This window comes from Lagenorhynchus albirostris, chromosome 19 (assembly GCF_949774975.1).
Source record: "Lagenorhynchus albirostris chromosome 19, mLagAlb1.1, whole genome shotgun sequence".
In the NCBI taxonomy this organism is placed as follows: domain Eukaryota; kingdom Metazoa; phylum Chordata; class Mammalia; order Artiodactyla; family Delphinidae; genus Lagenorhynchus; species Lagenorhynchus albirostris.
In genome coordinates this window covers 60,030,533-60,056,780 of record NC_083113.1, presented here as the reverse complement: position 1 = coordinate 60,056,780, position 26,248 = coordinate 60,030,533, and the positions used below count along the sequence as shown (strand labels likewise).

The 26,248-nt window shown below is 54.6% G+C and overlaps 1 protein-coding gene and 1 pseudogene across 11 annotated transcripts in view; both read left to right on the top strand.

The window, feature by feature from the left end:
• The window catches only part of ANKRD11 (ankyrin repeat domain containing 11), a 172,865-nt gene extending 159,247 nt beyond the window's left edge, over nucleotides 1-13,618 (top strand). For 8 of the 11 annotated variants that reach the window (XM_060130819.1, XM_060130817.1, XM_060130828.1 and 5 more), the window contains 5 exons: nucleotides 288-6,748; nucleotides 8,931-9,029; nucleotides 9,100-9,243; nucleotides 10,572-10,664; nucleotides 12,649-13,618. In XM_060130819.1, coding sequence (XP_059986802.1) covers nucleotides 288-6,748; nucleotides 8,931-9,029; nucleotides 9,100-9,243; nucleotides 10,572-10,664; nucleotides 12,649-12,834 — 6,983 coding nt within the window. In that variant the 3' untranslated portion in view covers nucleotides 12,835-13,618. Of the gene's footprint in view, nucleotides 1-287; nucleotides 6,749-8,930; nucleotides 9,030-9,099; nucleotides 9,244-10,571; nucleotides 10,665-10,836; nucleotides 11,002-12,648 lie in introns of all 11 variants that reach the window. The other 3 variants (XM_060130824.1, XM_060130827.1, XM_060130826.1) reach the window with 3 other exon arrangements.
• A 5,233-nt stretch (nucleotides 13,619-18,851) lies between these two features.
• LOC132509608 (small ribosomal subunit protein eS6-like) lies at nucleotides 18,852-20,139 on the top strand (annotated as a pseudogene).
• Nucleotides 20,140-26,248: the final 6,109 nt, after the last annotated feature.

The following is a 26,248-nucleotide window of genomic DNA, read 5'->3' as shown; positions in this document are numbered from 1 at the left end:
CACCGCGGTCAGCAGGGCTCTCCCGGCAGCCTCCTTGGATGCCTGCTGCTGACGGGAGCTTCTGGCCCGTGAGGAGTCCCCCCCCTGAGCCGGGATGGGGGCTTCCGTGCAGGGTCTCCAGCCCCGTGTCTGTGCAGACCTCTCTGTAGCCCCTCTGCCCGGGGCCAGCCTCAACCTGAACTAAGCCAGGTGACGCGCTTGTTGGACGGGCGCCTTCCCCTCCCCTCCCCAGGTGCCCGCAGCCCCTGCCTGAAGCACCTCTGACCTCCTCCCCCCTGTCCCCGCAGAGAGCTCCGAGGAGGAGGACGACGCCCCATCGTTCGCACCTTCCAGCTCAGTCGACGGCAATAACACGGACTCCGAGTTTGAGAAAGGTCTGAAGCACAAGACTAAGAATCCGGAGCCCCAGAAAACTGTGACCCCCGTCAAGGATGAGTATGAGTTTGACGAGGACGACGAGCAGGACAGAATCCCTCCCGTGGACGACAAACACTTGCTGAAAAAGGATTACAGGAAGGAAACTAAGTCAAATAGTTTTATTTCTATACCCAAAATGGAAGTGAAAAGTTACACTAAAAACAGCACGATTGCACCAAAGAAGGCGTCTCACCGCATCTTGTCGGACACGTCAGACGAGGAGGACGTCGGTGTCGCCGTGGGGACCGGGGAGAAGCTGAGACTCTCGGCTCACACGATGCTGCCTGGTAACAAGACACGGGAGCCTTCCAACTGCAAGCAGCAGAAGGAGAAAAATAAAGTGAAAAAGAAGCGAAAGAAAGAAATCAAGGGCAAAGAAGTGCGGTTTGGGAAGAGGAGCGACAAGTTCTGCTCCTCCGGGTCCGAGAGCGAGTCTTCGGAGAGCGGCGAGGACGGTGGGGGCTCGGCGGGGAGCCCCGGCTGCCTCAAGGAGTCCCCGCTGGTGCTGAAGGACCCTGCCCTGTTCAGCTCCCTGTCCGCCTCCTCCACCTCGTCCCACGGCAGCTCCGCCCCCCAGAAGCATAACCCCAGCCACGCGGACCCGCACGCCAAGCACTGGCGGACAGACAACTGGAAAACCATCTCCTCTCCAGCCTGGTCCGAGGTCAGCTCCTTATCAGACTCCACGAGGACGAGACTGAGCAGCGAGTCTGATGGCTCCTCCGAGGGCTCCAGCGTGGAGTCACTGAAGCCGATCAGGAAGAGGCAGGAGCACAGGAAGAGGGCCGGCCTGCAGGGCGCGCTGCCCGATAGGAAGAACTCCTTCCATCCTGGCGGGGACGGCGCCATCCCCAAGCTGGACAAGGAGGGCAAAGTCGTCAAGAAACACAAGACGAAACATAAACACAAAAGCAAGGAGAAGGGGCTGTGCTCCGTCAGCCAGGAGCTGAAGCTGAAGAGCTTCACCTACGAGTACGAGGACTCCAAGCAGAGGGCAGACAAGGCGATCCTCCTGGACGACGTGCCGGCTGAGGGCAAGCTGAAAGGCCTGAAGCACGAGAGAGACCCCTGTAAGAAGGAGGAGAAGCTCAGCAAAATGAAGGCGGAGGAGAAGGAGTGGCTCTTCAAGGACGAGATGATCAAGGTCTCCAGAGAGGAGAAGTCGCTCAAGAGAATCAGGGAGCTGAACAAGGACGGGGGCAGGGCCTTCCGGGAGGAGAAGGACCGGTGCAGCAAAGCCGACAAGGAGAAGCTGCTGAAGGAAAAATCTCCAAAAGAGGAAAAGCTGAGGCTCTACAAGGAGGAAAGAAAGAAGAAGTCCAAAGACAGGCCCTCCAAGTTAGAGAAAAAGAATGACTTTAAAGAGGATAAAATTTCAAAAGAGAGGGAGAAGACCTTCAAAGAGGATAAAGATAAAGAAAAACTCAAAAAAGTGTATAGGGAGGAGTCTGCTTTTGATGAGTATTGTAACAAAAGTCAGTTTCTGGAGAACGAAGACACCAAGTTTAGTCTTTCTGATGACCAGGATCGGTGGTTCTCTGACTTGTCAGATTCATCCTTCGATTTCAAAGGGGAAGACAGCTGGGACTCTGCAGTGACAGACTACAGGGACATGAAGAGCGAGTCTGTGGCCAGGCTGATCCTGGAGACGGTGAAAGAGGACAGTAGGGAGAAGAGGCGGGAGAACAAGGCCCGGGAGAAGCGCACGGACAGGGACATCTTCTCTCGGAAGAAGGACAGGGACTGCCTGGAACGGGGCTCGGAGCGGAGGAGAGAGCACGCTGCCGACAGGCACAGGGCCGTGCCCGGCTACCTCTGCGAGAAGGACAGGAGGAGGCGGGAGTGTGCGGAAGGCGGCCGGGACAGGAAGGAGCCCCCCGAGGCCGCCAAGGAGCGGAGAGATGGCCGTGCAAAGCCCGAGGAGGCGCACAGGGAGGACCTGAAGGAGTGCGGCTGCGAGGGAGTCTTCAAGGACAGGCCCGACTGCGACTTCGGGAAGAGCCTGGAGCCCTGGGAGAGGCACCACCCGGCGAGAGAGAAGGAGAGGAAGGAGAGGCTAAAGCTGGAGAAGCACAAAGAGAAGCCCAGTGACAAGGACAGAAACGAAAGACTGATGCTTGAGAAGTGCCAGAAGGACAAAGACCTTGATAAGTGTTTCAAAGAGAAAAAGGACGCCAAGGAGAAGCATGGCAAAGACAAAGACAGAAAGGCATCTCTCGACCAAGGTAAAGACAAACGGGAGAAGGCTTTCCCCGGAATTCTCTCCGAGGACTTCTCTGAAAAAAAAGATGAAAAGAAGGGTAAAGAGAAAAGCTGGTACATTGCAGACATATTCACTGATGAAAGCGAAGATGAAAAAGATGATTATGCGGCGAGCGGATTCAAAGTCGGGGAGGCCGGCGAGGGGCGGGGGGATGGCCCCCCTGAGAGGGAGGACGGGCGGGAGCCGCACCCCCCCGACAGGCACCGGAAGCACTCGGCCGACAGGCAGCATGCGGAGAAGCAGAAAGACAAAGAAATCAGAGAGAAGAAGAAGGAGAAGGGCGCCACAGACGGGGGGAAGGACAAGAAAGAAAAAACCTTGGAAAAGCACAAAGAGAAGAAGGACAGAGAGTCCACGGAAAAATACAAGGACAGGAAGGACCGAGCGTCGGTGGACTCCACTCAGGACAAGAGGAACAAGCAGAGGCTCCCCGAGAAGGGGGAGAAGAGGCCCCCTGCGGAGGACAAGGCCAAGAGCAGGCACCGGGAGAGGCCGGACCGGGAGCAGGGCCGCGAGAGAAAGGCGAGCAAGGGCACCGACGCGGAGAAGAGCCTGCTGGAGCGGCTGGAGGAGGCGGCGCTGCAGGACTTGCGCGAGGACTCCAACGACAAGGCCAGCGACGCGTCGTCGGACGGCTTCCCCGACCGCGGCCACGACCCGGGCCTCGGCGCCCTCCTGGAGGCGCCCTTCCCGGAGCCCCCGGAGGAGCGGGCGCGGGAGAGGGAGCGGCACCGGCACGCCTCATCCTCCTCCAAGAAGAGCCATGACCGAGAGCGGGTCAGGAAGGACAAGCCCGAGAAGAAGGAGAAGAGCGACGACTGCAAGGACACGGGCGGCCGGAAGGACAGCGGCCAGTACGAGAAGGAGGTCCTGGAGGCCGACGCTTACGGCCTCTCCTACGGCATCAAGGCCGACGCAGAGGACGAGTTAGAGAAAACCATCGAGTTGTTTTCTACCGAAAAGAAGGAGAAAAATGATCCTGAAAGAGAACCTCCCAAGAAGGTAGAGAAGGAACTGAGGCCTTACGGCTCTAGCACCGTGAGCCTCCTGAAGGAGAAGAGGCGGCGGGAGAAGCACCGGGAGCGGTGGCGGGACGAGAAGGAGCGGCACCGGGACCGGCACGGGGACGGGCCCCCGCGGCACCACCGGGAGGAGCTTAAGCCCGCGGCCAGGGACAAGGACAACCCTCCCGGCTCCTTCCGAGACAAGCCCAAGGACGAGGGCGGGAAGCTTGGCGAGGCCAAGCTGAAGGAGAAGGTCAAGGAGAATCTGGAGAAGGACAAGGGCGACCCCGTAAAGCTGAGCAATGGGAACGACAAGCTCCTCCCGGTTAGAGACCCCGGTAAGAAAGACATCCGGCCGCGGGAGAAGCTCCTGGGCGACGGGGACCTGATGATGACGAGCTTCGAGCGGATGCTCTCCCAGAAGGACCTGGAGATCGAGGAGCGCCACAAACGGCACAAGGAGAGGATGAAGCAGATGGAGAAGCTGCGCCACCGGTCCGGTGACCCCAAGCTCAAGGACAAGGCCAGGCCCGCCGAGGACGGGCGGAAGAAGGGCCTGGACGGCCCGCCGAAGAAGCCGCTGGGGCTGGACCCTGCCCCGAAGGACAAGAAGCTCAAGGAGTCAGCCCCTGCCGCCCCTGCTGCCGAGAACAAGCCCCACCCGGGACCCGCGGTGGACCCCCGAGACTGGCTGGCAGGCCCCCACATGAAAGAGGTCTTGCCCGCTTCCCCCAGGCCGGACCACGGCCGGCCCACCGGGGTCCCCACCCCCGCCTCGGTGGTGTCCTGCCCCAGCTACGAGGAGGCCATGCACACGCCCCGGACCCCGTCCTGCAGCGCCGATGACTACCCCGACCTCATGTTCGACTGCACAGACCCCCAGCCCGTGTCCAGCACGTCCGCCAGCGCCTGCTCGCCCTCCTTCTTTGACAGGTTCTCCGTGGCCGCCAGTGGGACTTCAGAAACACCGGGCCAGACACCTACGAGGCCGCTGTGCACGAACCTTTACCGCTCGGTGTCTGTGGACATCAGGAGGACCCCTGAGGAAGAGTTCGGACTTGGGGACAAGCTGTTCAGACAGCAGAGCGTCCCTGCGGCGCCCAGCTACAGCTCGCCGGGGCAGCACCCGGAGGACAAGGCCCCGGGGCCCCCAGCACCCACTGAGAAGTTCGCCTGCCTGTCTCCGGGGTATTACTCCCCGGACTATGGCATCCCCTCCCCCAAAGCGGACGCCTTGCACTGCCCGCCTGCGGCCGCAGCCAACATCACCCCCTCCCCAGAGGGCGCCTTCTCCGGCTTACCAACAAAGTCCCCCCCTTCACACAGAGACGAGCTCTTGGCCCCGTCCATGGAGGGGGCCCTTCCCCCTGACCTTGGCATTCCCCTGGATGCCACGGAGGACCAGCAGGCCACCGCGGCCATCATCCCCCCGGAGCCCAGCTTCCTGGAGCCCCTGGACGAGGGCCCTTTCAGCACTGTCATCACAGAGGAGCCGGTCGAGTGGGCACACCCCGCCACCGTGGAGCAGGGCCTCCCCTCTGGCCTCATCGGGGGCACCCCCGAAAACCCGGCCAGCTGGCCTGTGGGGTCGGACCTCCTGCTGAAGTCCCCACAGAGATTCCCGGAGTCCCCGAAACATTTCTGCCCTGCCGAGTCTCTCCACTCGGAGCCCCCTTACCCGGTGTCGCCCGTCTCATACCCTCTGTCGGTCCCCGAGCCGGGACTGGAAGTCAAGGACGAGGCCGGGGAAGCAGTCCCGGCCGCGGTCTCTGCTTCAGAAGAGCCAGCCGCGTTCGCCCCTCCCTCCAGGCTGGAGTCCTTCTTCAGTACCTGCAAGTCCCTTCCGGAAGCGCCCCCCGACGCACCCCCCGAGTCTGCGTGTGTGACGGCCGTGGCTCAGGTGGAGGCCCTGGGTCCCCTGGAGAATAACTTCCTGGAAAGTGGTCACAACCTGTCTGCCCTCGGCCAGGTGGAGCCGGTGCCCTGGCCCGGTGCCTTCCCCGCCACCGAGGATGACCTCGACCTGGGGCCTTTCTCGCTGCCGGAGCTTCCTCTCCAGACGAAGGATGTTTCCGATGCCGAAGCAGAGCCTGTGGAAGAGAGTCCTCTCGTTCCTCTGGACAACACCCCCGCGCTCCCGAGCGGCGGGGACGTCCCTGTGGGAGCTGCTGACGAACAGCGGGTGCTGCCTCCTGACCAGGTGGCCGCCCGGCTCACAGCCGAGCCTGCGCCCGAGCCCCCAGAGGAGCCGAAGCCAGTCGCGCTGCCCGAGGCCACAGTGGAGGCCGGGGCCGGGCCGGAGGGGAGGGCCCCCGAGGACTCCGACCCTGGCTCTGGGCCCACGCCAGCCCCCTCAGAGCAGCATCCACCGGGGAGTGGGGACGAGCAGGCCGAGGGCCCAGACCCCTTGGCCACGCCCCACAGTGCTCCCGACGCCCCCGGGGACGGCTCGGCCCAGGCCCGCGCAGCGGATGGGGCCGGCCCCCAGGACAGTGCCGGGCTCGAGGGGCCTCCGGACGGCGTCCAGGCTGAAGCCCCCGAACCGGAACCCAAACCGACAGCCGAAGCCCCAAAGGCGCCCAAGGTGGAGGAGATCCCCCAGCGCATGACCAGGACCCGGGCCCAGATGCTGGCCAACCAGCAGAAGCAGAGCTCGCCGCCCACCGAGAAGGAGGCTGCGGCCGCGCCCACCCCCAGGGCCAAGGGCCGCGGCTCTGAGGACGACGACCCCCAGGCCCAGCACCCGCGCAAGCGCCGCTTCCAGCGCTCCAGCCAGCAGCTGGCCCAGCAGATGCACACGTCCACGCGTCAGACGCGGGAGGTGATCCAGCAGACACTGGCTGCCATCGTGGACGCCATCAAGCTGGACGACATCGAGCCTTACCACAGCGACAGGTCCAACCCGTACTTCGAGTACCTGCAGATCAGGAAGAAGATTGAGGAGAAGCGCAAGATCCTCTGCTACATCAGCCCGCAGGCGCCCCAGTGCTACGCCGAGTACGTCACCTACACCGGCTCCTACCTCTTGGACGGCAAGCCCCTCAGCAAGCTGCACATCCCCGTGGTGAGTGCCTGCCCGGGGGGGGGCCGCCCCCCAGGCCCAGGACCCGCTGCGCCGTCCTCCCCGTCATTCCCCCGTCTGCCCCATGGCGGCTCCCACCCAGTCCGCGCGCTTGGACCTCGGCTGACCCAGGCTCCACCCACGTGGGGCGCGCCTGGCCCCCTCTCTGGTTCAGTGTCCCCTCCATCCCCTTAAACAGCCCGAGGGCTCCCCAGACTCCAACCCTGGCCCCCAGCGGCCCCACGGTGCCAACCCAAGGCCAGAGCCCAGACCTTTTCCCCTAGAGGCCTGAGGGCCCCTCTCCTGCCTCCTCAGAGCAGGTCCTTCCTTGGGTTTCTGGGCTTCCCCACCTGCCCAGTCAGGCCCACGCCCCGCCTCTCGGCCGTCTGTTCGCGTGCCCCGTCCCCTGGTGGTTCGCCCCACGTCTGTGCAGACGTGACCTGTCCGAGCCCCGCCGCACACACCCCACCCCCTCTTCAGGCCCAGACGCGGGCCGTTGGCAGGTCCTGCCACATGAAGGAAGCCACGCGGGGAGCGCGCATCCTCCACATGCTGCTGCCCCGCCCCCCCCCCCCCCCCCCAGGCAGCAGGCATAGGCGTCGCGGCCAGTAAAGCTGATCTCAGCCACCTGTGCTCAGTGGTAGCCAGAGCCGCCACGGCCCCCAGGCTTCGCGGTGCTGCCCAGGTGCTGCCCATCCACACCTGTGTGGCGGACTTGCCTCATTTCTTGACCAGCCCACCCCACCCCCACCCCCACCCCCGTGAGGAAAAAAGCCCAGCTTTCGGCTTGTTCTGTCTCTCGGGCCTGGGAGAAGCCCCCGTAACGGTCGTCGGTGCTGCACGGGATGCGTCCTGCGCTCAGACCTCGGCCTGCGCCGCCTGTTCCCAGGCAGGAAGTGGAGCCGAGAGGGGGAGCCCGAGGCACTGGATGCAGGGGAACCTGGCCTGGGATCCCCGGTCAGTGAGACTTTGCTGCTGTTTGGTTTCAGTAACTAAAATTTAGACAAACAGCACCGTGGCCACCTAGAACATTTGGAAACTAGAGAGAAAGCCGTGCTCCTGCCTCCCCCTGGACCCCCGCCACCCGAGTTCACCCCTCAGCAACCTGTGTGTCTCTTGGAGCTCAGCCCTTTCTAGCGGTGGGCTCCGGTTCACAGCCTGTCGCCCCGCAGCCAGACCCAGGCTGTTGGGGGTGAGGGCAGGCCAAGGCCTCATTCCCACACCCTCTGGAGCCGGGGAGGGTGAAATGGAGGTGACCTCACACCCACAACAGCCCCAAACAAGACCCCTATACAGAGACCACCGCAGGCGCCCAAGAGGCAAGGGGAGGCCGGCGCCCTGGGCCCCCGGGGCGTGATGGGCAGGACGTGCAGCCAGAGACCCGGCTGGGTGGCTTCATCTCGGGTTTTGAGAATTTTGGACCGAAAAGTTGGAAGAGAGCATGTACCTTGAGCTTGGGCCTCGAGTCCAGCCCCTCCGAGGGTCTCGTCTGTGGCGGCCACTGTACCGTGGGCATTATTCCTCCCCTCCAGCCCGAGGTCGTGGCCACATGAGCCACTGCACCCTACTTGGCCTCGGCCACCAGGGAGGGGCTCCTCGGCAGTCCCGTGCTTCCTGAACACGCTCTTGCTTCCTGGCCCCACGAGAGGCTCCAGCCCGTATCTGGTGCTGTTGTGACATGCTTCCTGTGTGTTTCGGAAGCACCGGCTTCTTCTCCTGGGAGAAGCGCCCTTCTGGGTTCAGGGGTGGCCTCCGGCACCTGGGGGTAGTGCCCCGGCGAGCCCTCCCCCTCACTGACGCCCTGGGAAGAGGGGCGGGCCCAGTTGTCCTGTTCGTGTGGCTTCTGGGCAGCTGTGTCCCAGTGGGTCTCAGGGTGCGTGAAGCCTGCGGTAAACAGGACACCCTGCCCCTCCTCCATCCCCTCTTGGCTGCGCAAGGGCCGAGGTGCAGATGCCCTCTGTTCTTAGCTTCCCTCGCCTCCCCCACCTCTGCCGCTCCCTCCCCGGCCGCCCTCCTCCCAGCCACACGCAGGGGACGGGTGCTCGCTCACCTACTCTTGGGGACAGGCATCCCCCAGCGCGTCCGCGTCTTCGTGGGACCGTGGTCTCTGGGGTGACTCCTGCAAGTGGGGCGGCTGGGGTGATTCACGGCCCCCGCTGACCCCCGTCTCCCCCTGTGACCGCAGATCGCGCCCCCTCCCTCCCTGGCGGAGCCCCTGAAGGAGCTGTTCAAGCAGCAGGAGGCCGTGCGTGGGAAGCTGCGCCTGCAGCACAGCATCGAGCGGGTAAGCGGGCAGCCGCGGGCCAGGGCGCCCGGCCCGGGTGGCTCTCAGCTCACCAGCCCCCCTCTTCCAGGAGAAGCTGATCGTCTCCTGCGAACAGGAGATCCTGCGGGTTCACTGCCGGGCGGCGAGGACCATCGCGAACCAGGCGGTGCCGTTCAGCGCCTGCACCATGCTGCTGGACTCGGAGGTGTACAACATGCCGCTCGAGAGCCAGGTGGGCGTCCGGGTGAGAGGGCTTGCGGGGGGCTGGAGCGGCGCTGGGGTCACGGGCCCCTGGAGACTCACGTGCGGTCTGCCTGCGCAGCGGCTGGAGCTGCTGCACCAGGGCTTCCTCACCGAAGGCCCCAGCGAGGCTGTCACGCTGGGGACCACAGGGCTGCTGCCCCCGACGGGCACGCGGGCCCAGGGCGCGCCCAGCAATTGGACACACGGTGTGCCTCGTCTGTCCACCAGAGTCCAGCCCGCCTCCTTCTGCCCCCAGGGCTGTGTTTGTCCCATGAGGTCACACCCTTCCCCAGCTGACCGCTGTCCCTGTGGTACCTGTGCTCCTGAGGGCCCCACCCGTCAGCTGACACACGGGAGATCTAAAATGTGCAGAAAGCAAGTCGATTCCCGTCCCCCCTGATGTTCTCTCCTCCCCCGCAGCCACTGTGACTCTCAGCCCAGAGCGTGTCATTCTGGGCCAGGCCTCGGTGCTGAGTTCCCTCCTGACGGAGGCCCCTAGTGACCCCAGGCCCACAGGTGGATCACATGACCCCTGGGTGTCTGAGCAGCATTCCCAAGTTGGCCGCATGGTGACGTACGGTGGTTCAGTTAAACCTGATTTCTTTTTAGTGCCTTAAAGGGTCCTCACACGTAACCTTTAAGGATACCTCTTTAAGTTTCTACTTGAACGTACTACGCATAGCAACTAATTTTCCCTAAAGTAAAAACATTTGTCCACAAAGTATTTTAGGGATTGGGTGGAAGCTTTGCTTTTTTTGATTTTTGCATCTGAAAGAAAAAAGAATCTGCTCACCTTCAAGGGATTGCTGGGTTTCCTCTGAATGTCACGGAGACAGACAGGACTCTCAGGCTGCAGCCTCCTCCCCTCAAGCCCCTTTGTAGTGGGGGCCTGGGCTTTCCCCAGGCAGGTGGTTGCGTGTGGCTGGGCGAGAGGGAGACTTTCCTGCCCCGAGACCCGGGAGGCCCTGCAAACCCAGCCGGCAAGAGCCTGTGGGGACCTACTGCTCCCGAGGCTGCCCTGCCTGTAAAACCACAGTCCACCGTGGGCGGCCTGCAGCCACCCCAGGCCTCGCAGACGTTCTGTCAAAGGAAAAGTCACTGCCGCTTTTTACCCTCGCCGGCTCGCCCTGGGGCCTCCCCAGGAGACGGAGGGGAGCCTGAAGGCGCCGCCGGGGTCCCGAGTCACCACAGGGCAGCTCCCCCCACGGACGGCGTGGAGAGCTGGTGGGGGAGGGAGCCCTTGACTGGGGGACCCGGGGCTTGGCGTGCCAGGCCCACCCCTCCCGGACGCCCACACGTGCTTCACTCTCCCGCCAGGGTGATGAGAACAAGTCAGTGCGGGACCGGTTCAACGCCCGCCAGTTCATCTCCTGGCTGCAGGACGTGGACGACAAGTATGACCGCATGAAGGTGAGCCCCGGCCCCGGCGGCGGCGGCGGGGCCAGGGCTCTTCTGGGCGGGGGCGGCAGGGCCGTGTTCGGAAGAGGCAGCTTCAGACTCGCTCTGAGCCCAGCTGGCAGTGAGGGAGCTGAGGCCTCCCCGCCCCCATGTTGCCTCTTAGAGTGTCTTCCCTCCTGTCCAGGTGTGCGGGGAGCAGCTCCTGTCACCAGCTGGCGGTCAGACCTCTGTGGGACCCCACCTTGAGCCCTCCTCAAAGGTCACAGCATCCACCCATCACCCCTGCCCCTGGCTGTGCTGACCAGTGCAGCGGGCAGAGGATGGGGGGGAGATAGAGAGAGATTAGCAAGTAAGAAGCAAGTCCTTGTCTGCAGGTGCGAGGGTTGCACCCGGGGTCCCCCGTGAACACTGACCGGCAGTGACGTGCCCGTTACAGAATTAACACCTAGAAGCCGGCACCACCGGGAAGCCCCAGGAGGCAGGGCCTGCTGCGTGGAGCTGATGGAGGCGTGACCCAGGCTCCCACGCTGGGCTGCCAGCCTCACCCCTTGCCTCAGTGACCCTGCCTCCGGCACTGCGGCAGCGCACCCAGAGGGGCGGCCAGGAGGCCAGAGGCCAGAGCAGAGAGGAACCAGCCTACAGGGCGTTCAGGCCCAGCTGAGGCCGGGTCCAGGCCGTGTTTCTAACAAGCTGCAAAGGTGACCGTTCGGGGGTCCCGCGGTCACTCCTCCCACCACCAGCCAGCCTGAAGGGAGCTGCACGGGAAACTTACAAGAGAGAAAAAATTTCTGACCGAAGTGAAGTTAGATTTGGTACATTACAAAGACAACGTTAAGTCTCATTTCCTTAATGTGCCAAGAACTTACAAACCAATAAGAAAAATAGATGGATAGAAAAAGGAATTGGTGAAGTACGGAGAGTGCAGGGGCACGAAACGGCCACCCGCGTGGCCACTGGTCTCAGAGCAGAGGGTGGACGAGGTCCTATTCAGGAGACAGGCTGCCCACCCTCAGTTCCTGCAGCCCTGGGACAACTCTCCGGACATGCTGGTCATGTTTCAGGGGTTTAGCCCAACAAACAATTTCATTTTAGTAACTGAAAACTCAGGGGTACGTACAATTCTAGTCAAGAACGCTCTAAATTAGATGAAAGCAGCTGGACTCCTGAGGGTGTCTGAGCTGCCACGCCTTTTGTTCAAGCCTCCCTGAGGATGACAAGCGGCCCAGGCGTGCCGAGGAGGACACGGCTGGCCGCTGGGGCCTGTGGGGCTTGTTTCCAGAACACTTTTTTTAACTGAACTATTTTAAGCAAATCAGAAATTGTGATACCTGGCCCTACATGCTTGTGTGCACGTCGAAGAAAATAAGATGATCTTCCTGCACACTGTCACGCCGTTAACTCTGTCCACATGAAGGCTGGTCTTTTCGCCCGCTGTGCTCTGTGTCACCTGCCTTGTACCCCAAACGCCGCCCCCCCCCACGTGCTGTTGGTAACCCAGGTACCGTCATTATTTCAGTTTCAACATTCTCCCTTCTCAACATGAAATACAGAGTACGCCTTTAGTAGTATAACTGTTTACCTTACTTAGTACCCGCTTAAGAGTAAACACGTGAACATTAATTTTTAAAAACTAAGTGCATTTCTAAAAGGCATAATTTCCACTGTGAGTGCAAATGAAGCCAATGTCACCAACCATAAATAAGATAAATGGAAAATGAAAACAGAAGAGCAAAGCTATTATGAGTTCTGACTAGAGGCTGTGCTGAAACCCCCAGGGTGGGGGCACAGAGCAGGGATGATGGACAGACCCCCGTGTGGTCAGCAAGGCCACTCACCGCGCAGGACGAGACCCAGACGCAAGAGGTCGTCCTGAGGCCAGAGCGCGAAAGGGTCCCCCGCCCCGACCTCCCGGGAGGCGCTGCGGCAGGGGGAATGGGTGCGGGGGGCGGCCGGGGTCTTGCCTCCCCTCCCCTCACCTGCTGCGTTTCCCGCGTAGACGTGTCTCCTGATGCGGCAGCAGCACGAGGCCGCGGCCCTCAACGCTGTGCAGAGGATGGAGTGGCAGCTGAAGGTGCAGGAGCTGGACCCCGCCGGGCACAAGTCCCTGTGTGTGAACGAGGTGCCGTCCTTCTACGTGCCCATGGTCGACGTCAACGACGACTTCGTGCTCCTTCCGGCCTGACGCGGTGGGACAGCTGCCCGGGTCACAGGCGAGCCCCCCAGTCCGCCGCCGAGTCCGGGCGGTGGAAGGAGACCACGTCCCCGGTGGGGACATCCAGGGAGAAGCCCGCGCTGGGCCTCTGGCGCGCGGCTCTCTCACATCCGCCGCCGCGGGAGGACGCAGAGCCGGGGACGCGGGCACGGACACGGCAGCCTCAGGCTCTTTTCCGGCGGCTGCACAGGCATCTCAGGAGCTGCAGGATGGAGAGCGTTTTTTTAAATTCCTTGTTTCATTTCTGATCGACTAAAGAGAATAAAAGTTAAGGCGTCCACCCCTCACCAACAGCGGCCTCCGGGTCAGAGGGTGGGGAGAGCTTCGGGCCGGCAGCCGTCCTGTCGCCACGAAGCTGCCGACGGTCCCAGCCCGAGATCTGGGCTGGGACGCTGGGCCGGGCGAGGGCCTGGCTGCGCCGCCCGCCCGCCCGCCCGCCCGCCTCACAGGGACACGCAGGCAGGACTCCGGGTTGTGTTTTTAATGGAGTCAAATCCACGTGGTTTGTATATTTTTTCCTTTAATCTTGGGCATTTTGTTTCTCTTTCTGAGAACATAACTTGAAACACTACAGAGCCAATAATCATATAAAAAGTGTACCCGTAAACGCTGTACAGTTTTATACACGTTCACAATGTACTTTTGCTGCCTTCTAGATAATTTATTTTGCAACACATTACTGCACAGTTGTAAATAACTTATGTACTGTAACATCACTTCAGTTATGTGTAAAGAAATAAATAAATTAATTAAATGCTCTTTGTACACGACAGCCCCCTCAGGAGGGTGGACGTGGCTGTGAGGGGGGGGTTCCCACCCTGGAAATCCCACTGTCTTCCACTTTTTTTCCTACCAAATGAGTAGCTTATAATTTTGAAACAAATATACTCACCCCTGGCTTTCCTGCCCTCCACTCAACGGACGACTGGGGCTGCTGGCCGGGACAGCACGGGCTACCCAGAGGCTCTTTCCCAGGGCCCATCAGAGCGGGCAGGAGATGGGCGGGGCATGTGCTGGGGCAGCAGGTCCCCTGGGTGGCACGGCTACAGAGGGACCACTGTCTCCCGACTCCCCGTGGGGCTGCCACGTGGGAGTCCCCACCCGGGATGTGTGTTCCGCCTGAAAACCGGCTCGCGGGGCAGGAGTCGGAGATCTGAGCCCAGCGTGACCTGGGGTCTGTGCTCCTCTCTGAGGGGGGTGCGCACAGGGCCAGGCCAGGGGCCCCTTCTGAGCAGAGGCAACCGTCCTGCCTGCTCCATCCACAGTTCCCGTCCAACGGCTGGCTCGAGCTGGAGGGCAAGGGGTGGAGGCTGCAGGGCCAGGCAGGGGGTCAGGGGTGGCCCTAGCCCTTGCTGGAGTCCTCGGGCACCTCGCTCCCTCCCCCGTGCGTCCTGTGCCTGGCACAGGCGGGAGCTGCAGACGTGACCCCACTTGGGAGTGAGAACCCAGCCCTGTCCAGCAGCATGCCTCACAGAGCAGCCTTGACGGTGCCCCAGACCAGCTGGAGGTGGTTTCCTCTTTCTGGGCTGCCTGGCCCGACCCAAGCTCTCGGTTTCTGCCTCAGAGACGCCCCGACTCTGCATTCCCCTCTGTGCGAATCCCTGCGCCCCCACCCCGGCCGGCCCCACCTCGAGTGGCCCTGGGGCGGGGCCAGAGCCTTCATGCCCAGCGTCTTTCGAAGCAGCAGGGGCTGGGCCGCACCTGTTCATCTGGCACAGCCTGGCGTCAGCAACGCCAGGCCACCCCGCAGCCCCTGCACTCAGAGGTCCCGCCCGCTGTAGGCGCTGGTCCTGCTGCGGCAAGCGCGTCTACACCACAGTGACACTGTGACATCGTGACGTCCCTTTCCTGGCTCTGCGTGGGACTTCCTGCCATGAGACACAACGGCACAGATGCTCTCGCCACATGGCTGTGCAGCGGTGGGCCCCAGAGAACAAAAAGGGATTAGTATCCAGGATATAAAGAGAGAACCCGTAAAACTCAACTGCAAAAAAAAAAAATTTCAAAAATGGGCAAAGGACTTGAATAGTCCTTTCCCCACAGAAGATACACAAGTGGTCAATAAGCTCATGAACAAATGCTCAACATCACTAATCACTAGGGAAATGCAGATGAGAACCACAATGAGATACCCCGACACTCATTAGGATGGCTACTAACAACACCACCAACAGAAAACAACAAGCACCTGGGGAGGGTGTGGAGAATTTGGAACCCCCGTGCACTGCTGGTGGGAACGTACAATGGTACAGCCACTATGGAGAACAGTATGGAGGTTCATCAAGTATACTTACCATGGGATCTGGCAATCCCCCTTCTGGGTACATACCCAAAGGAATTGAAACCAGGGTCTCAGAGACATACTTGTACGGCCCACGTTCATCACAGCACTATTCACAACGGCTACAACATGGAACAAACCCAGCTATCCACTGACAGATGAATGGATAAAGAAAAGGTGGCGTATATACCTGATACATACTGACAGATGCTAGAGCATGGATGAGCCTTAAGGACGTTATGCTAAATGAAATAAGACAAATACTGTACAATTCCACTTATAGGAGGTACTGTGAGTAGTCAAAATCAGACAGACAGAAAATATAACGGTGGTCACCTGGGCGGGGGGTGGAATGGGTGCTGAAATTCAGGCCTCGGAGGTCAGACCTGGGGAGAAAACTTGGGGTGATTGTGTGGAGACAGCCTGGGTGGTAGGGCTGCAATCTGGTGCAACTGCAACTGAGGGTGTACGCAGAGGAAGCCTGGGTTGCCTTGGAGGCCGGGCACCATTGTTTGGGGGGTGCCTGAGAGGGGGAGCGGGACCTGCAATCATAGCCTTTTCCCCTGCGTGTGTGATCGCCAACTGCACGGGCTCCAGGAGGCATCGTGAGCCAGCTCCACTCCCGTCGCATACTCCCGGGGTGTGCCTAAGCTGCCACCACTGTCGAGAAACCCAGGACTGGTCACCAGCTGCCACGTCTGCACACCCCTAGCAAGGGGATTAACCACCAGCACACACTGAGGAAAGAGCTGACAGGCATCCATACTAAGAGCAGCCCTGGTACCAAATATATTAAACCCACGAGAGCTACACAGGGATGCCCCCACGTGTCAACAGCCCTCCAAAACCACAGCTGACAATTGTTTCTCCTAAACGCACAGAGTAAGAGAAATAAGAAGAGGAACCACTCCAGTTAAAAGACCAAGAGAATTCTGCTGCAAGAAACAACACAGACCGCTTCGCTCCAACAGACACTGAGTTCAAAAAGGAAAGTAAGGAATTAAGAAAGGCTATCGGGGACTTCCCTGGTGGCGCAGTGGTTAAGAATCCGCCTGCCAATGCAGGGGACACAGGTTCGAGCCCTGGTCCGGGAAGATCCCACATGCCATGGAGCACCCAAGCCCGTGTGCCACAGCTACTGAGCCTGCGCTCTAGAGCCCGCAAGCCACAACTGCTGAAGCCCATGCACCACAACTACTGAAGCCCACGTGCCTAGAGCCCATGCTCTGCAACAAGAGAAGCCACCGCAATGAGGAGCCTGCACACCGCAATGAAGAGTAGCCCTCACTCGCCGCAACTAGAGAAAGCCCGCGCGCAGCAACAAAGACCCAATGTAGCCATAAATAAATAAATACATTTTTTTTAAAAAAAGAAAGGCTATCGACAGAAATGCAGAGTACTATAAAAAAGAAACAAACTCTGAAGGGTACCAAAAAAAATTAGAAAACTCAGTTGCAGAGACAAAAGCTGAGCTAAAGGCAATGAACAGCAGAATTAATAATGCAGAAGAATGAATAAGTGAAGGTAGACCAATGGAAATGAGGAAATGACCCAATCAGAAAAGCAGAAAGCCAAATGAAAAAAAAAAGCAATATAAGAGGCCTATGGGAGAATATAAAGTGTGCCAATCGACACATAATAGGGATTCCAGAATGGAAAGAAAGAGAAAAGGGTACCACAAATGTATCTGAAGAAATGACGGCTGAAAACTTTCCAAATCTAAAGAAGGAAACATATCCAGGTAGAGGAAGCACAGGGGGTCCCAAAGCAGGTAAACCCACACAAACCCACAGCAAGACACACTACAATAAAAATGGCAAAAGTTGGGCTTCCCTGGTGGCGCAGTGGTTGAGAATCCGCCTGCCAATGCAGCGGACATGGGTTCGAGCCCTGGTCTGGGAGGATTCCACATGCCGCGGAGCAACTGGGCCCGTGAGCCACAACTCAGCCTGCGCGTCTGGAGCCTGTGCTCCGCAACAAGAGGCCGCGATAGTGAGCCCATGCACCGCGATGAAGAGTGGCCCCCGCTTACCACAACTAGAGAGAAAGCCCTCGCACAGAAACGAAGACCCAACAGCAAAAATAAATTAATTAATAAACTCCTACCCCCAACATCTTCAAAAAAAAAATGGCAAAAGTTAAAGATTAAGAGAGGATTCTAAAGGCAGCAAGAGAAAAACGAAGAGTTAGTGACAAGGGAACCCCCATTAGGCTGTCAGCTGATTTCTCTACAGAAACGCTGCGGGCCAGAAGGGAGCGGCAAGACAGTCAAAGTCCTGGAAGGGAAAAATCTGCAGCCTAGGACATTCTACCCAGCAAGATTATCATTTAGAATAAAGGAGAGAGAAAGAATTTCTCAGACAAGCAAAAGCTAAAAGAATACAGCAATATTAAACCTATCCTAAAGGAAATACTGAAAGGTCTTCTCTAAATAGAACAGAACTAAGAATCTACAGGAAAGAGAAAAATCACAATTGGAAAATAAATCACTTAAATAAGCCAGTACACACATTTTTTAAAAATCAAAAAATTTCTGTGAAACTGAATGATAACCAGAATGAACAGCAAAAGGATGAACATGAAGATGTAAAAAGGGACGTCAAAATCATAAAATGTTGGGGGGAAAAAAAATGTTGGGGGAGGAGAGTAAGAAAATGTAGACTTTTTTTCATTTCCTAGAATGTGTTTGAGCCTATATGACTACCAGTCTAGGGCAAGCAGATATAGGAAGGGGTTAACATACTTGAAAACCAGGGCAACCACAAATCAAAAACATACAATAGACTCACAAAAACCAAAAAGAAGAGGACGTAAGTATAATTCAAGAGAAAATCATCGGGGAATTCCCTGGCGGTCCAGTGCCTTAGGACTCCAAGCTCTCACTGCCAAGGGCCCGGGTTCAGTCCCTGGTAGGGGAACTAACATCCCTCAAGCCACATGGCACGGCCAAAAAAACACATCAAACCACAAAAGGAAAAACAAAAAGTTGTCAATAATTACCTTAAAATGTCAATGGACTAAAAGCTCCAATCAAAAGACACAGAGTGGCAGATTGGATTAAAAAAAAAAAAAGAGCCTACAATATGCTGCCTACAGGAGACCCACTTTAGGGCAAAGGACACACACAGATTGAAAGTAAGGGGATGGAAAAAGATATTTCATGAAAACAAATGACAAGAAAGTGGGGGTCGCAATACTCATATCAGACAAAATAGACTTCAAAACAAAAGCCATGAAGAAAGATAAAGAAGGACGCTATATACTAATAAAGGATGAACACAAGGAGAGGATATTACACTCGTCAACATATATGCTCCTTATATAGGAGCACTCAAATACGCAGAACAAATATCAGACATAAAGACAGAAACTGACAGGGATACAATAATAGTATTGAGGCCCCACTCAGGGCCTCTAGACAGAGAATCAGTGAGGCAAGAGAGATCCCCAATGATACAACAGAACAGTAAGACTTAACTGACATTACACCCAAAACAACCAGAATACACATTCCTTTCAGGGCACATGGAACATTATACAGGACCGACCACATACGAGGGCATAAAATAAGCCTCAACAAATTTCAGAGTATAGAAATTCTATCAAGCATCTTCTCTGACCACAATGGCATGCAACTAGCGATTAACCACAGAAGAAGAAATGAGCTCTTTCACGTGGTGCCTTGGGTGCAGCCGGCCACTCAAGGATGAAGCTGAAGATTTCCTTCCTGGCCACTGGCTGCCAGAAACTCACTGAAGTGGATGATGAATGAAAACTTCGTACCTTTTATGAGAATCCTATGGCCAGAGAAGTGGCTGCTGACACTCTGGGTGAAGAATGGAAGGGTTATGTGGTCCGAATCAGTGGTGGGAATGACAAACAGGGTTTCCCCATAAAGCAGGGTGTCTTAACCCATGGCTGCGTACACCTGCTACTGAATAAGGGACATTCCTGTTACAGACCAAGGAGAACTGGAGAAAGAATTCACAAATCTGTATGGGGTTGCACTGTGGATGCCAATCTGAGTGGTCTCAATTTGGTCTTCATTAAAAAAAGGGAGAAAAATATTACCAGACTCACCGATACTACTGTGCCTCATTGCCTGGGACCCAAAAGAGCAAGCAGAGGGACTTCCCTGGTGGCTCAGTGGTTAAGAATCCACCTGCCTGGGGCTTCCCTGGTGGCGCAGTGGTTGGGAATCTGCCTGCCGATGCAGGGGACGTGGGTTCATGCCCCAGTCTGGGAGGATCCCACATGCCGCAGAGGGCTGGGCCTGTGAGCCATGGCCGCTGAGCCTGCGCATCCGGAGTCTGTGCTCCACAATGGAAGAGGCCACAACAGTGAGAGGCCCGCATACCACAAAAAAAAAAAAAAGAATCCGCCTGCCAACGCTTCAGACACAGGTTCGAGCCCTGGGCCAGGAAGATCCCACATGCCTCGGAGCAACTAAGCCCCCGAGCCACAACTACTGAGCCCACGTGCCGCAACTACTGAAGCCCACACACCTAGACCCCGTGCTCCACAACAAGAGAAGCCACCTCAATGAGAAGCCCACGCACCACAACAAAGAGTAGCCCCCACTCGCCACAACTAGAGAATGACCACATGCAGCAACGAAGACCCAACACAGCCAAAAAATAAAAAATCAATCAATCAATAAAAAAAGCTAGCAGAATCCACAAACTTTTCAGTCTCTCCAAAGAAGATGATGTCCACCAGTATGTTGTGAGAAACCCCTAAACAAAGGTAAGAAATCTAGGACCAAAGCACACAAGATTCAGTGTCTTTTTACTCCATGTGTTCTGCAACACAAATGTCGGTGTATTGCTCTGAAGAAACAGCATTCTAGGAAAACTAAGGCAGAGAGTGCAGAATATGCTAAACTCTTTGCCAAGAGAATGAAGAAGGCCAAAGAAAAATGCCGGCAACAGATTGTCAAGAGATGGAGGCTGTCCTCTCTCAGAGCTTCTACCTCTGAGTCCAGTCAAAAATGAGATGTTCGGACATCCCTGCTGGTGCAGGGGTTAACAATCCGCCTGCCAATGCAAGGGACACGGGTTTGAGCCCTGGTCCGGGAAGATCCCACATGCCGCGGAGCAACTAAGCCCGTGTGCCACAACTACTGAGCCTGTGCTCTAGAGCCCACGAGCCACAACTACTGAGCCCACGTGCCATAACTACTGAAGCCCGCATGCCTAGAGCCTGTGCTCTGCAACAAGAGAAGCCACTGCAATGAGAAGCTTGTGCACTGCAACAAAGAGTAGCCCCTGCTCATCACAACTAGAGAAAGGCTGTGCACAGCAATGAAGACCCAACGCAGCCAAAAATAAAGTAAATAAATTTTTTTAAAAAATGAAATGTTCTAGGAGTTCACTGGTGGCGCAGTGGTAAAGAATCCGCCTTCCAATGCAGGGGATGTGGGTTCAATCTCTGGTCGGGGAACTAAGATCCCACATGCCACAGAGCAACTAAGCCCGCACGCCACAACTATTAAGCCCACGTGCTCTGGAGCCCGTGCGCCACAACTAGAGAGCCCACGTGCCACTAGAGAGAAGCCCGTGCGCTGCAACAAGGATCCCGCGTGCCACAACCAAGACCCGATGCAGCCAAATAAATAAAATAAAAATTGAAAACAAGAAATAAAACAGAAAATATTCACTATCTAACATGAAACTAACCAAATAAATAAAATAAAAATTTAAAGCAAGAAATAAAGCTGAGAAAATATTCATCATCTAACATGAAACTAACCAAATAAATAAAATAAAAATTTAAAGCAAGAAATAAAGCTGAGAAAATTCATTATCTAACATGAAACTAACCAAATTTTTTAAAAAATGAGATGTTCTAACAAATAAGATCAGACATTAGGAAAAAAAAGAAATGGGAAAAAAACGATAACAACATGCTACTCAAAAACCAATGGGTTAATTAATGATGAAATCAAAGAGGAAATTTAAAAATACCTTGAAAAAATGAAAATACAACCATACAAAAATAAAAAAAAAAAAGGAAAAGAAAACAGAACCATCCAAAGCTATGGGATGCAGCAAAAGCAGCTGTTACAGGAAGTTCATAACAGTACAGGCCTTCCTCTAACAACAAGAAAAACCTCAAACAACCTAACCTACCACTTAAAAGAATTAGGGAAAGAAGAACAAGCAAAACCGAAACTCAGCAGAAGGAAGGAAACAGTAAAGATCAGAGAAGAAAGAAATAAAACAGATTAAAAAATAGAAATAAATCAATAAAACTAAGAGTTGGTTCTTTGGAAGGATAAACACGATGGACAAACCTCTGGCCAGGCTCACCAAAAAGAAAAGAGAGAGAACCCAAATAAAATAAGAAATGAAAAAGGAAACATAACAACTGATGCCACAGAAAGATAAAAAACCGTAAGGGAAACTACTATGAACAAGGGTATGCCAACAAATTCAACAACCTAGAAGAAACTGACAAGTTCCTAGAAACATACAGCCCACCGAAACTGTATCAGGAAGAAATAGATAATTTGAAAAGACTGATCACTAGAAGTGAAACAGAATCTGTAATTTAAAAAAACTCCCTACAAACACGAGTCCAGGACCAGACGGCCTCACAGGTGAATTCTACCAAACATACAAAAAAGAACTTATACCGATCCTTCTAAAACTCTTGCCAAAAAAATGGAAGAGGAGGGAACACTCCCAAAGACATGCTATGAAGCCACCATCACCCTGATAACAAAACCAGACAAAGACACCACCAAAAAGGAAAGTTACAGGCCAGTATCTCTGAAGAATATAGATGCAAAAATTCTCAAAATATTAGCAAACCGAATCCAACAACACATAAAAAAGATCACACACCACGACCAAGTGGGATTCATCGCAAGTTCACAAGGATGGTTCAACGCATGGAAATCACTGCGATACACCACATAAGCAAAAACCACATGATCATCTCGACAGACGCCGAAAAAAGCATTCAACAAGATTCAGGGAAGGAGGGGAAGATGGCGGAAGAGTAAGACATGGAGATCACCTTCCTCCTCACAGATACCCCAGAAATACATCTACACGTGGAACAACTCCTACAGAACACCTACTGAACGCTGGCAGAAGACCTCAGACCGCCCAAAAGGCAAGAAACTCCCCACGTACCTGGGTAGGGCAAAAGAAAAAGAATAAATAGAGACAAAAGAATAAGGACGGGCCCTGCACCAGTGGGAGGGAGCCGTGAAGGAGGAAAGGTGTCCACACACTAGGAGCCCCTTCGCAGGCGGAGACTGCGGGGGGCGGAGGGGGGAGCTTTGGAGCCGCGGAGGAGAGCGCAGCCACAGGGGTGCGGAGGGCAAACCGGGGAGATTCCCGCACAGAGGATCAGGGCCGACCAGCACTCACCAGCCCGAGAGGCTTGTCTGCTCACCCGCCGGGGCGGGCAGGACTGGGAGCTGAGGCTCGGGCTTCGGTCGGAGCGCAGGGAGAGGACTGGGGTTGGCGGCGTGAGCACAGCCTGCAGGGCGTTAGTGCGCCACGGCTAGCCGGGAGGGAGTCCGGGGAAAAGTCTGGACCTGCCGAAGAGGCAAGAGACTTTTTCTTCCCTCTTTGTTTCCTGGTGCGCGAGGAGAGGGGATTAAGAGCGCCCCTTAAAGGAGCTCCAGAGACGGCGCAAGCCGCGGCTAACAGCGCGGACCCCAGAGACGGGCATGAGACGCTAAGGCTGCTGCTGCCGCCACCAAGAAGCCTGTGTGCGAGCACAGGTCACTATCCACACCCACCTTCCAGGGAGCCTGTGCAGCCCGCCACTGCCAGGGTCCCGGGATCCAGGGACAACTTCCCTGGGAGAACGCACGGCGCACCTCAGGATGGTGCAACGTCACGCTGGCCTCTGCCGCCGCAGGCCCGCCCCGCATCGTGCCCCTCCCTCCCCCCGGCCTGAGTGAGCCAGAGCCCCCGAATCAGCAGCTCCTTTAACCCCGTCCTGTGTGAGCAAAAAACAGATGCCCTCCGGCGACCTACACGCAGAGGCGGGGCCAGATCCAAAGCTGAGCCCCTGGGAGCTGTGCGAACAAAGAAGAGAAAGGGAAATCTCCCAGCAGCCTCAGGAGCAGCGGATTAAATCTCCACAATCAACTTCATGTACCTGCATCTGTGGAACACCTGAATAGACAGCGAGTCATCCCAAATCGAGGAGGTGGACTTCGAGAGCAAGATTTATGATTTTTTCCCCTTCTCCTCTTTTTGTGAGTGTGTATGTGTATACTTCTGTGAGAGATTTTGTCTGCATAGCTTTGCTTCCACCATTTGTCCTAGGGTTCTATCCGTCTGTTTTTTTTTAAATTTTTTTTCTTAATAATTATTTTTTAATTTAATAACTTTATTATATTTTACTTTATTTTATTGTACTCTATCTTCTTTCTTTCTTTCTTTTTTCCTTCCTTCCCTCCTTCTTTCCTTCCTCCCACTGTCCGTCCCTCCCTTTCTTTCTTTCCTTCTTTCCTTCTTTTCTTTCCTTCTTTTCTTTCCTTCTTTCCTTCTTTTCTTTCCTTCCTTCCTTCCTTTCTACTTCTACTAATTCTTTCTCTCTACTTTATCTCCCTTTTATTCTGAGCCGTGTGGATGAAAGGCTCTTGGTGCTGCACAGGAGTCAGTGCTGTGCCTCTGAGGTGGGAGAGCCAACTTCAGGACACTGGTCCACAAGAGACCTCCCAGCTCCACATAATATCAAACAGCGAAAATCTCCCAGAGATCTCCATCTCAACACCAGCACCCAGCTTCACTCAACGACCAGCAAGCTACAGTGCTGGACATCCTATGCCAAACAACTAGCAAGACAGGAACACAACCCCACCCATTAGCAGAGAGGCTGCCTAAAATCATAATAAGTCCACAGACACCCCAAAACACACCACCAGACGTGGACCTCCCACCAGAAAGACAAGATCCAGCCTCATCCACCAGAACACAGGCACTAGTCCCCTCCACCAGGAAGCCTACACAACCCACTGAACCAACCTTAGCCACTGGGGACAGACACCAAAAACAACGGGAACTACGAACCTGCAGCCTGCAAAAAGGAGACCCCAAACACAGTAAGATAAGCAAAATGAGAAGACAGAAAAACACACAGCAGATGAAGGAGCAAGATAAAACCCACCAGACCTAACAAATGAAGAGGAAATAGGCAGTCTACCTGAAAAAGAATTCAGAATAATGGTAGTAAAGATGATCCAAAATCTTGGAAATAGAACAGACAAAATGCAAGAAACATTTAACAAGGAACTAGAAGAACAAAAGATGAAACAAACAACGATGAACAACACAATAAATGAAATGAAAAATACTCCAGATGGGATCAATAGCAGAATAACTGAGGCAGAAGAACGGATAAGTGACCTGGAAGATAAAATAGTGGAAATAACTACTGCAGAGCAGAATAAAGAAAAAACAATGAAAAGAACTGAGGACAGTCTCAGAGACCTCTGGGACAACATTAAATGCACCAACATTTGAATTATAGGGGTTCCAGAAGAAGAAGAGAAAAAGAAAGGGACTGAGAAAATATTTCAAGAGATTATAGTTGAAAACTTCCCTAAGATGGGAAAGGAAAGAGTTAATCAAGTCCAGGAAGCACAGAGAGTCCCATACAGGATAAATCCAAGGAGAAATACGCCAAGACACATATTAATCAAACTGTCAAAAATTAAATACAAAGAAAGCATATTAAAAGCAGCAAGAGAAAAACAACAAATAACACATAAGGGAATCCCCATAAGGTTAACAGCTGATTTCTCAGCAGAAACCCTACAAGCCAGAAGGGAGTGGCAGGACATACTGAAAGTGATGAAGGAGAAAAACCTGCAACCAAGATTACTCTACCCAGCAAGGATCTCACTCAGATTTGATGGAGAAATTAAAACCTTTACAGACAAGCAAAAGCTGAGAGAGTTCAGCACCACCAAACCAGCTTTACAGCAAATGCTAAAGGAACTTCTCTAGGCAAGAAACACAAGAGAAGGAAAAGACCTACAATAACGAACCCAAAACAATTAAGATAATGGGAATAGGAACATACATATCGATAATTACCTTAAATGTAAATGGACTAAATGCTCCAACCAAAAGACACAGATTGGCTGAATGGATACAAAAACAAGACCCATATATATGCTGTCTACAAGAGACCCACTTCAGAACTAGAGACACATACAGACTGAAAGTAAGGGGATGGAAAAAGATATTCCATGCAAATGGAAACCAAAAGAAAGCTGGAGTAGCAATTCTCATATCAGACAAAATAGACTTTAAAATAAGGACTATTAAAAGAGACAAAGAAGGACACTACATAATGATCAGGGGATCGATCCAAGAAGAGGATATAACAATTGTAAATATTTATGCACCCAACCTAGGAGCACCTCAATACATAAGGCAAATACTAACAGCCATAAAAGGGGAAATCGACAGTAACACATTCATAGTAGGGGACTTTAACACCCCACTTTCACCAATGGACAGATCATCCAAAATGAAAATAAATAAGGAAACAGAAGCTTTAAATGATACATTAAACAAGATGGACTTAATTGATATTTATAGGACACTCCATCCAAAAACAACAGAATACACATTTTTCTCAAGTGCTCATGGAACATTCTCCAGGATAGACCATATCTTGGGTCACAAATCAAGCCTTGGTAAATTTAAGAAAATTGAAATTGTATCAAGTATCTTTTCCGACCACAATGCTATGAGACTAGATATCAATTACAGGAAAAGATCTGTAAAAAATACAAACACATGGAGGCTAAACAATACACTACTTAATAACGAAGTGATCACTGAAGAAATCAAAGAGGAAATTAAAATATACCTAGAAACAAATGACAATGGAGACACGACAACCCAAAATCTATGGGATGCAGCAAAAGCAGTTCTAAGAGGGAAGTTTATAGCAATACAAGCCCACCTTAAGAAACAGGAAACATCTTGAATAAACAACCTAACCTTGCACCTAAAGCAACTAGAGAAAGAAGAACAAAAAAACCCCAAAGTTAGCAGAAGGAAAGAAATCATAAAAATCAGATCAGAAATAAATGAAAAAGGAATGAAGGAAACAATA